Here is a 12448-nt window from a genome sequence, read left to right as displayed (position 1 = left end):
ATGTTGTATGTCATCGAGCTAATGACATTATTTATTGAACGTCCCTCGTATTCAGAAACATCCTGTTTCATGGCAGAGAGTTTTCAGTATACTGACAAGCTGATAACCTTTGTTGTATTTAAGGATTTATTTCTCCTCAATTAAATTATTTAATTCATCTTAATTCAAATAAACAAATCACAGATGTTGTCCAGACTTTTTTTTAATTTTAATACGCAGAATGATTGCACGCAAGGGAACATAAATGTGTTTGGGAGGGCAATATAACTGCTTCCGGTGGAACATAACTATATCCGGCATGATTAAGCAGTTTTTCAGGGCATATTGATAAAAATAATATATTTGTGATATAATGGGAAAACTTCTTCAAAAATGTTATAGCGAGCGCAGCGAGCTCAATAGACTAACGTGTATGAACAGAGGAAATTCGGATTGAAATCTGTACATACGTCAGCCAAATTTCTCTGTGCAACATTCCCAGAATTCCTGCACTACCCAATGTCCTTTGCGTGAATAAATCAAAAATAGTAAAAAAATTAAAGGAACATTGTTTCTTACCGAAATCTTAACGAAATGATTTTGCCTTACCTTGTTCAAAAAAATACCCCCTTGCCACAACACCGGCCTTCACCTTGCCCTTCGGAAATGATACAAATGACGTCACCGGAAACTTACGAATTTTGACGAAGTTATGTCGGTTGCTTCCGTGAAACTCGGAAAACATGTTGCAGTGCATAGCAACATGGTGGCTAAAACATAGCAACAACTAACTTGAAAAGAACGATTTCATGCAATCTCTTTTCCATAAAACTAGCGTTTGCGTCCTAAGTCAACAGAACTTTTTATCTTACGTCATACTTTCGTCACTTCAGCGGTTCGGGTATTTCCGATTTTGTCGGAAACTTCTGAGAAGTTTGGAATCTCGATCCCGATGCTTGGGAAATGATTTCTTTTTATTGTTTTGTTTTATTCTTTTTGCTTTCTTTTTCTTGAATGATAGACAGTACATGTGTAGGTTTATGATAGTAAACAAACTGCGCTCGCCCCAACGGTCACACCGTAAAACATATTATAAGTGTTTTGTCATTTTTGTCATTCGTTTTTCTACATCTTTAAAAAAAATCTTAAAAATTTCTTTTGTGTGTGTGTGTGTGTTAAGAAAGAGGAAATTTGGATTGTAAACCGTTGATCTTATTGTTAATTTACTGAAATTGGGCCATATGTACCGGTATATCACTATGTTCCACATTCCAATATGATATATAATATTTTAAATGGCAGGGAAAGATCAGTCCATGGATATGTATTTTTTTTATACCCCCGCTCCGAAGGAGAGGGGTTATACTGTTTTACCCTTGTGTGTCTATTTGTCTGTGTGTCCGTACAAAACAAATTTTCGTCGTAGTTTTCTCAGCAACTACTCATCGTAGATGCTTGAAATTTTAACACAATCTTCTCTGAGGCATACCATATGATGGGATACATTTTGGCTCAAATCCTATGTCAACTTCCTGTTTGTCTGTGCATCTGACCGTTTCATACATAACAAATTTTCGTCGCAGTTTTCTCTGCAACTACTCATTGTAGATGCTTGAAATTTTAACACAATCTTCTCTAACGTATGCCATATGTTTAGCTACATATTTTTTCAAATCGGATATCAACTTCCTGTTTGTCTGTGCGTCTGTCTTTCACACATAACAAATTTTCGTCACAGTTTTCTCATTAGCTATTCATAGCGGGTGCTTGAAATTTTATTACACTCTTTGTTGAGGCATGCCATATGGTGGGATTAATTTTGATATGAATCTGATGTCAACTTCATATTTTTCTGTGCATCTGTTTGTAATTGAACTTGTGTATATTAACATGATAGTGCTTATTTACATCACAGCGGGGGTGTTACTAGTGAGCATTGGCTCACAGATTTCTTGTTTTTATTAAGGCAAACATTTTACATTATTGATTTGTTATTTCAAAAAATTCAGAGGAAATTCGGATTTGTAATGTGCACTTTTTTCACCTAAATTAGGTATACATGTAAAATCTTTAAAAAATTATGAAAAATTTTGTATCATGATATTGTGTTATATGTTTAATTCGCCAAGAATCAGTTCAAAAGTTTAAGGCTAAAAAAAAGCATAGGAAATTCGGAAATTGAATGTTAATTTTAAAATTCTTTAAATTTTACTTTATTTTTTCTTCAAAAGTATTTTTTAAAGTTTGATTTTAACATATTTTATTAAATAAATTGACATTGATTAATTTTGATTAAGTTGTATAGCCTCAATTGCCAAAATATGTATTTGGGGGTAATTTTTAAAAATAGACCAGAGGAAATTCGGATTAGAATATCTTTTCATTTGACTCATGACCATACCAATTTCTCCCCTCTGTTACTTAGCTATATATCTCTTATTTAAAATAAAGTTTAGAAAATAAATATCCAATTACTTTTAATGTGTTTTCATAACCATTTTTGTTGTCAAGGTTAAGAAAAAATGGACAATTTTTAAGACGACAGAGGAAATTCAGGCTGTCGTAGAATGTTGTTGGAATGTACTATCTATGTATAAAAATGACAAGATGATGTTGATCTGTTACCCTTTTTTATACATGAAAATAAATAAATTCTGATTATAATTTGTAAGTTTTTTAATACTTTTTTTTTACTGGCAGTGGGATTTTTTTCACAGATTTTACATTTTCAAACAAGGGCATATTCAGAGGTTGTTGCCATGGAAACGAGCGCATTAACATATATATTTTTTTATGATTCTTAAACCACGAACTTGTCCTTTATCCGAAGGTAACCATCTTTTAAAATTCCAATTACTTTCGCGACAGCTTCGAATCACCTTAAAAAAAAATTGAGCTATTTTCTCCGAAAAATCCAAATGAATATTAGGTTTTATACAATTATAAAATCTTTTGATGGTGAATATGTTTTTATTCGCCATCGAAAGAGTTAATAATTGTAGTATTAAGGGTGTACAACACACCTACCCAAAAAAATCCTGTCATTTAATTTTTTGTTATTTTTGTATATTTAGTATATGACTATATTTACACCATGTATGTCCATTTTGGACAAAATCGCTCGAGTGGTTTTTGGACAGGAAATTCCAAAAGTTACACCCTTTAGTTGTTTACAAGGAGAGAAAATTTTTAATCAATGAACTACTTAAACCTTGATTTTCAAAAAAGCCAGGTTAAATATAGCTGTCAAATTTCATTGACTTATTCCATTAACCATTTAACACAAAAATATAGTCATCTTTTTGATATAAATATCCTCGAAACAATTTTTAAAGACCTTAAACTGAAAAACTATGAATTGTCTAAGCCTTGAAAATTGTGTATTTTTCAAATTCAATTTTTTTTTGTGTAAAAACCTGTCGTTTAATTTTGGTAAAAAAAAATCTTTAGGTAGCTGGTGTTAAAAATAATCTTCATAATTTTTTGTATAATTTTTGTACGACTAGTTTTGATTTAATAGCGGAAAACTATCCCCTCCCCCTTTCTCAATAAATCACGTTCCCGCGCGTCTTTCAGACGGGGGTCGATAAACTTTGCTATGAATCTATAAATACACATTTTATAAAAATCAAATTGGAATATTGCTTTTGCTTCAAATATATATATTAACTTACATATTTAAAAGTTCTCATATGTAAAGCGTATTTAAATGTAGACTTTTGGGCAATTTTTGAATACTCCTACCACCCCCATCCCTTAATTTTTGCGTCGCAGACCATTAGCGTTTGACGAAACGTCGTTTACAGTGCAAATATACTAGTATTTCGTCATTTGAATTCCAGAGCAATGCATTCGTTTTTAAATTCATGAACGCAGAATAAATATAGACTACTGGTTTTATATGTATCAGGAAAAATTACTGAAGGATTTTAATGTTGAATATGTTGATTTTTAATTTAATTTCTTCAATTTTATTTTAACACATAGTCTTTACCCATTGTTTAGAGAATTGGTTAAACTATGAATGTAATTCGTTTGACATAATGTTGTCTTGTAATTTCGTTGTAACGTCATATTATGTTTTCAGTTTTTTCCCATGCACACTGCTTTTTTTCGATATTAGTCCTTTTGATAAAATGTAATGATCTCACGAAAGTTTTAGAAATTTAGATATAGCGGCAATGAATTGCAATTTTCCCCGTTTATCACTGAATATTTACATTTCCAATGTCTTTGTCCGAGATAAAATTACCAATTGTAAATGAACTTTATTTCCCCATCAATGTTTTGGCGCGGTTCCAAAAAAAAAAACACGTGCAGGGCGGGACAAACAGCTAGACAGAAGCAGGGCTTATAACACGTGGATTGGCGGAAAGCATGTAAATATAAGGAATAACTGTCAGATTTTTCAATATCATGAACATGATCAATCGATTGGCTTGCGTGATAATTTTATGCATAAACGCCTTCGGTTGATCACTAAATGAATTCGAAAAATAAGACAGTTATTCCTTAAAGCAACTTAAAACACTAGTTTATGTATACTCTTTATCATATATCTATATCAAACTTAGAGAACTCGAAGAGTTTATCACAGTTGAACCACACATTATCACATTTTCTTTTATTTCTTTACATTTTTGGATATTTTGTCTCATATTACACGTATAAGCACAGTTTTTTTTATTATCGCTATTTTAAGTGCAACAGCTCTGACATGGAGTCTGTAGGAGAGTGATTTAAATTGTTTTCAATTATCTTTTTCTTTACAGAAAATTATAATAATGTCGTGTTGTCTCAGTTGTTTAAAGTATTTTAGCATTTCATGCTATATTTTCTTGTGATTCATTTATTTTTATTTTTAGAATAAAACTTCTGTGATAGATTCAATCTATTTCATTTTATTTCTAAATTAAGTTATTATTCTTAAAGTTTGAGACAACATTAAATTGTAAACATTAATTTCAATCGACTTAATTTTCAATTAATAAAGATTCTGTATTATTGGAAAAAAATATCTGTTTTTCAAGTTAATATGTATTAAAAATAACGTTGTTTATCTGTAGGATATTGTTGGATCTTATTGGATTCCCATTTTATGGATACATACAGCTGTACTGGATTCGCAGAAGGATGTCCAAATATTACCTACAGAAGCAACGAACTTTATAAATGTTCGTATACTTTTACCAGCATATTAAAAACTCTATATCTCTGGTCTGAGAACCTTGCAAATACCATAGTAGATAAAGTTAAAGATGGCTTTTCTATCGGTAACTTTAGTTTATTATAATTACACAATAGTGATCACTTTGACACTTTGAAAATTGTAGTAAGCTTCATTAAGTTATATCTAGGAAGCTTATTGAAAACTTCAACCACTTGAATTTACTTTGATGATTTACATACACATTGTACAACGTATGCTATTTTTTAAAACTTTTATTCTAATGCAATTGTTTTGTAAAACACTCTTTAATTGGCTAATACACTGATGTTTGAAGCAGTAAAACGATCATTAACTAGCGTGAAAGCTTTTTCATTGTGACGTCATAATAGAGCGACGCAAAAATACAATGCTCCGTGACGAATTTCATGTAACAAAATTCAACAAAATAAGACGTAAACAACAAACAAAGTGCACTGATTACATTATAATGGGAATACCTAAACTTCTAATTTGGTATTTGCGACCGTTAATGCGGATTTAACGGTCGCAAACATCCGTTTTACCGGCTCCGCTTACGCGTCGCCGGTAAAACTCAGTTTGCGACCGTTAAATCAGTATTAACGGTCGCAAATACGAAATTAGAAGATAGTTATTCCTTGATTTTCTGTGATGAGAACTATAGAAACTTTGAATCACAATATTTGTAAATATGAACAATAAAATTAACTATAGTGCTAACTGTCACAGGGGGAATAAGGAAGCATACAAAATATCTACCTTGACTAAATCAGTGCTACATTATGACGTCATAGTAGGCGAGATGACGTCATTTCTGGAACACAGTTTATGTAATATTTAAGAATTGAATTCATATTTTTGGCTGTCTTTGGTCGTCTAACACATAGGGCTGTGCAATATTACCGGTATATCGGTATATTGCGGTATTATCCATCACGATAATATATCGCGATATGAAAGTCAGATACCGGTATTTCACGATATTTATAAAATATATAAAAAACTCCTGTATTGTAGAAACTGCTGAAAAAATACTTGTAACTTCCCCAGGCCTTTTCAATCTAGTAAAAAAAAAATACTTCGTCAGCTTTCAGAGGCAGATAGAGAGAAAAGAGAGAGAGACGGGAAGCTTTTCATTCACTGTCAATTTTAAATTTCTTACTTTAAAATAAAATAATTAATAAAAAGACTTTTAAATAAAATTATTAAAAAGGAAAATACATAAAACATTTCTACAGGGTGTTTACCATGTGTACTGTGGTTCTCAAAATCTCATGGAATCTACACGATCGACAATGAATGTTAAGTTCAAGATACATATTACAAGTAAATGGCCATCCATGTTTTCACTTGATACAGTGTTTTTTTTATTATTTTTTAACAAGTTTCATGTCATTTTAAACACCTTCATGCTATACCAGTAGCATGTATATTAAAACAATAGAAACAGGCCAATGCCGTTCCTGATCGTATGTCATAATGTGAAATTAGGTTGGGTCAGACTAAAACACCAAACGCCCAAAAATAGGTCACAATTTCTTTCTGGCTTTAATTTTATTCTGTGACCACATAAAATTTATATATATTATGTATTGTTTTAATCATTTAGTTACATTTTATGCTATTTCAATAAAACAACCCCCCCCCCCAAAAAAAAAAAACGTATAAAGAATATACTATGCATAAACTTTTTTTTTTTCAATTTGAAAATACATCAAATGAATACATTTTGTTTTAATTTTTTACCTGGTTTTCGATTAAAAGTTATTATAATTTTGTGTGCGATTGATGTCTTATCCCCCGCCCCCTTTAATATTTATAGATAAATTCAAATAGTCTTTGAAATTGACAGCATTTTAAACTTTCTGCACAAATTTATTTATGATAATTAATCTACAATATATTGCAATATATTGCAATATTCAACATAAATATTGCAATATATCGCAATATGGTTTTCACTCGCAATACCCAACTCTAATTTTAGTTAACAAAACGAAAAAGAACCTCGGAATATCTTGGTATTTTCCTCCTGTAGTAAAGATAAAAAGCGAGGGTTTCCGAATATACACGATACACGATAGAACCTGATAAACGATCTACACGATAAACGCAAAACACGATAAACGAAAAAAAAAACGATAGAAAACGCAAAACACGATAAACGCAAAACACGATACGATAGGATACACGCACGATTGTAAAGAATAACGATGCGGGTACTGTATTTGGAGATTTAATTTAACTTTAGAAAATGAATAGGAACGTGTAAACATTAACAAAAATAAAATGTTCTTATTTTCTTATGCTGTATCTTTCATTTTGATTAAAATCTACCACCGATGACGTCATATGTGTACATCAAGTAACGTGGGAATTAATCATGCCGTGTAAAGAGAATTTACCATGGATGGGTCGCACGGCTTTCAAATTAAACGTATTTACACTGATAATCTTCATAAGTAGAGTTTTTTTTTATAATATATTCACTAAATCTTGCCCTATAACTAGATATAATATATGCTGTCTTAGATTTAAAAATTATAACAGTAAAATTGATAAAATTGAATATTTGTATCATATTTGTAGCATGAATTCGAAATACAGTTCATTTACAGAACACCATTTCCTGGTAAATGGATCACTCTTATTCGTTACATACCTGTATTCTTGTTTCAGTTTTAGCACGTTCCCGTCATAACTGATATTTGTTTATTTAACTCACGTTCTATCCTTTATCTTTATCAATTTAATAAAAGTTGTGTCCACCTAATGTTTAGGCTAAAATAAAGTTTTCTCAAATCTAAATTCGTAATGAATAATTAAATGTAAAACCCTTTGCTGCTTTTTTGCAGATCAGGAATGTCTGAAGGTGAATACAAAAGAGGAATGTTATTTGGCTGAACCAAAATGCCCAAACACAACGTAATTTTTCATCAATCTTTAAATTACGAATCAATCTAACAGTTAATTTAAACTATTTTCCAAATGTGAATTATAAGACATTAACAAAACCAAGGTACTTGTGTTTTTCTCTTTCTTGTGGGTTACATGATTGTAAGATCCAATGATTGTAAGATCAGTTAATTTTGTAATAAATAATTATGCAGTAAAGTAACGCTAACTGATGACAGATAATCGAAGTGTATGTGACATATTAGATAAAACAATTATGTAAATGTAATATAGGCTATTCTGAAAGTACCCGAATAGGTTGAACCGTTAAGATAAACATGTAGCATATGAATGTTCCTGATCAAGTTCTAGACGGTTATATCTGCAAAGTTACATAAATTTCAAATAAATGTTCATTCATTAAATGACATTCAAACATGTGAAACAATTTCAATGCTTTAATTTTGTGAATATGTATTGAGAAAAATTTAAGGTCCAAGACTCCAATAATTACATAAGTCTATGGAGAGGTTAGGAAAAATGATTTTGACGTTACGTTAAAGACAAAACAAATCAGATCTAGCTTGAGAAACAAAATATTATCGTTTGAAGTAAACTGTAAATTTTTACGTTACTACGCGATCCATTTGACAGCTGCGCTCAAGGTAAATAGTACACGCCTTCTTACTGAAAGCTTCACGACTGGAACTTTCTTCCTTTCCTTGATTGGTTGCTCGTGCAACAGACTATTTCCGTGTCAATATTGATAATATGAGATGACCAATCACGTGAATTGCTAACTCTGAATGCGTCTGACGAAAACGATCGTGACGTAACGTAAATCTTTACAGTTGACAGCAAACAATAATACTAAACAATTTAATTTCAAGGAATGCATCTGCTGCAAAGAAAATTAGCGGAAACTAAAAATTATGGACTATTTCACAAACAAATCTTGTTGTTCTTTGTAATTAGGCAAAAGAAATGTACATTTCTTTCCCTGTGACAATACAATACATAAACAAAAGTTCAATGTGATGGATTTTCCTATGACATTGACATATTTTAGATTTGTTAATGATGTTATTGTATTTAAATTCAATTTTCTTATTTCGGAGACCTATAGTACGAGGATTATATTTTTCATTCAAAGCAAAAGTCCACCAAAATTCACTGCATTGACAGCTCAGACAGCGAGGATGATTTCCAAGTGAGTTCTTACCTACTGCATGTAATAATAAAACCCACACAGGACATATTTTATTCATATTTGTATTTCAAAATGTTCTGATTAATTATCTTTTATGCACATAAAATTTATGATGCACTAGAATTTAAAGAAAATATTTGTATAACAATTATAGGAAAAAAAGAAGACAAGCACACCTATATGCAGTACACCTACTCAAATGGTAAAATTTATTGTGAATTCATAGGAATTTTAAATTAAAAAGACATTTTTCATAGTCCTCTGAAAAATTTTCCACAAAAATCTCAGATTCCTTTCAGTTAGTTAAACATCTATCCATTTTTAGCTCACCTAAACTGAAATCTCAAGTGAGCTTTTCTGATCACTTGTCTGTCTGTCCATCTGTAAGACTTTCACATTTTCAACTTCTTCTGAGAACCACTGGGATATTCAAACTTGATACAAAGCTTCCTTGGGTTTCCTTAAACCAAGTTCCTTAAAAGGGTAGATAAAAGTTAAAAATAGGGGTGGGGTTAATAAAAATTCTTCTAATGAACCACTTGGCCAGAAAAACTGTTACCTATTGTTCAAATCATGGGGTAGGGCAGGGCCAGCATAGGGATTCGAAGTTTAACATTAAAATTAAAAAGAAAACCAATTATGTATTACTGTGCTTTATTTATGTTTTTCTCTACTACATGCTTCATCACACTTATCAGTGTTTAACAAACACATCTTTTTTCTGTAATGGTTTCATTTTGCTAAAAGTGGAGATGAAATTGACTCTTCTAATCTCGTTTAGCTGAAAATATGTTTATATAACATTTCTTTTTTAAAATAGAAAGATGATGCTGAGCTCCCTTCATTGAATCCATCACAGTCAAAGGTAAATAAGGTTGTCTTTATGAGTGTTACATGATGACCTAATATGTGGAGATAAATTGTATTTGTGTTCATGCAACGAAATAATCTTTTTAATCATGTACTTTGCATTTCTTTGTTTACAGAGAAAAAAGAGAAACACAACAATACTGCCTAGTCCTGATCAATCTCCTGTAAGGTCACAGAATACATTACCATCATGCAATCAACTCTGCATATCAGGGGGGGGGAGGGGGGCATCACTGTTTTACAAACACATCTTTTTTCTGTAATGGTTTCATTTTGCTAAAAGTGGAGATGAAATTGACTCTTATAATCTTGCTGAGCTGAAAATATTTTTGTACATGTATTACATTTCTTTTTTAAAATAGAAAGATGATGCTGAGCTCCCATCATTGAATCCATCACAGTCAAAGGTAAATAAGGTTGTCTTTATGAGTGTTACATGATGACCTAATATGTGGAGATAAATTGTATTTGTGTTCATGCAACGAAATAATCTTTTTAATCATGTACTTTGCATTTCTTTGTTTACAGAGAAAAAAGAGAAACACAACAATACTGCCTAGTCCTGATCAATCTCCTGTAAGGTCACAGAATACATTACCATCATGCAATCAATTTTGCTCTGTTTAAGAAAAGAAATCCACATACAATAAAATTTTTTCAAATTGAGTGATTGGAATATAAATTGGAATTACCAATTTACATGTTGTAATGAAATATATTATTATTTATATTTTCACATTTTTACAAAAACTCTCAAACTAACATAACTGCCAGAAGTTATAAAGTTGTTTTAATTTAAAAGCTTCTGCTTTTACATGGGATTAATGTTTATTTGATTTGAAAACTTTCATTGCTAGATTGTAGTTGATACAATGGAATGCAAGAACAGCGCGCTAGAAAGATTTTGGCATACAAAAAATTATTTTGCAGATTAAAGATGCAAGTTTCACGGAACTACCTGATCCAGTAATGGTCAGAGAAGGTAATTTCCCTTTTTGAACATTTTTTAACAAAAAGATGTGAATATAACCTTAATTTAATATTATTATATTAATGAATATCCATTTTTTTCTTACAACTTTTCTTTTCTTTTCATTTCTGCCCTGTGAATGAAATTGACAATAGATAATGACAATGAAATTATTTCTGAAATGTTGCTGTAAAAATTTCTTTAAGGTTTTTTTGATGCACTTTAGAAATCTGTCAATGAAATTTAATGAACAGCGCGCTGTAGCTGTAAATCAGGAAACAAAAAACTTGGTTTAATGCCGATGGAATTCTCTCTTACGCTTTTCTTGAAATCACCTAAATTAAAGGGGATACAGTTATTTGAACATTAGTTTTAACAGAAAATTTACTAATATTTATGTTTTTAAAGCAATTAATATATTTATATTTCCATTTTTAAACAACTTTCAAACTGTGATAACTGTTTGAAAGTTGGGGAAATATTAATATAGAAAGCACAAAGAAATTCACTTTTACATGGATGATAGGTCAGCAGCCAAGGAGGTTGAAATCTCGCCTTCGTATCTGTCTCCTAGCATGCAGGAACAGCGCGCTAGACCGCTGTGTTTGAGGCAAGTGAAAAAACTTGCTTTCGAAATTGGCATGGAATTCTTCGGCGCTGTTTAAATCTACACGGTCATACATTTTAAATGTCATACAGTTATTTGAATTTTATTTCAACAGATGAAATGTTACCAATACATGTTGTAATGAAATTAATTATTATTTATAAAGCACATTTTTACAACAACTCTCAAACTAACATAACTGCCCTAAGTGAAGAAATATTAATATAGAAAGCACAAAGAAATTCACTTTTACATGGATACCCACTTCCGCCCCAGCCCGGGGTTGAACTCTCCCTTCGGAATAGATTTAATGAAATTAAGAAACAAAGCGTTTCAAGATTAACTAGAGGTACTGGCAAGTCAAAAAACTTGCTTTCGATGCCGATGCCTCCCTGGCTGTCCTACACTACACGTTCATCGTGGGAAAGCCAATAAGTTGTTTGAACATTAAAAAGTTGTTAAATACATGTTGTAATGAAATTAATTATATATTTATAAAGCACATTTTTACAACAACTCTCAAACTAACATAACTGCCCTAAGTGAAGAAATATTAATATAGAACTCTCCCTATATATATATATATATATATTTAAGTGTAAGAGATTTAAAAGAGGATATTTTTCTTTTTACATCATCACAATTGTTAATTCAAAGAGAAATGCTTAACTGCAATTCAAAATTAACTAGCAGAGACTTTATTCTTTTATGAAAAGTGGCATATAAAAA

General features: G+C 30.9%; 1 protein-coding gene and 1 long non-coding RNA gene across 2 annotated transcripts in view; both read left to right on the top strand.

The window, feature by feature from the left end:
* The window catches only part of LOC134279148 (uncharacterized), a 30003-nt gene extending 21907 nt beyond the window's left edge, over nt 1-8096 (top strand). The window contains exons 3-4 of the mRNA XM_062761510.1: nt 5046-5153; nt 8023-8096. Coding sequence (XP_062617494.1) covers nt 5046-5153; nt 8023-8096 — 182 coding nt within the window. The remainder of the gene's footprint in view (nt 1-5045; nt 5154-8022) is intronic.
* Nucleotides 8097-9215: 1119 nt separating this feature from the next.
* On the top strand, nt 9216-10700 carry LOC134279146 (uncharacterized). Its single transcript, XR_009994576.1, has 6 exons — nt 9216-9272; nt 9427-9474; nt 10093-10137; nt 10259-10306; nt 10505-10549; nt 10671-10700. It is a non-coding gene; the product is annotated as an uncharacterized LOC134279146 (long non-coding RNA).
* Nucleotides 10701-12448: the final 1748 nt, after the last annotated feature.

This window comes from Saccostrea cucullata, unplaced genomic scaffold (assembly GCF_032062105.1).
Source record: "Saccostrea cucullata isolate Sc308-1 unplaced genomic scaffold, CSIRO_AGI_Scuc_v1 ctg1603, whole genome shotgun sequence".
Lineage (NCBI taxonomy): Eukaryota > Metazoa > Mollusca > Bivalvia > Ostreida > Ostreidae > Saccostrea > Saccostrea cuccullata.
This window is presented reverse-complemented; position numbering and strand designations above follow the sequence as displayed.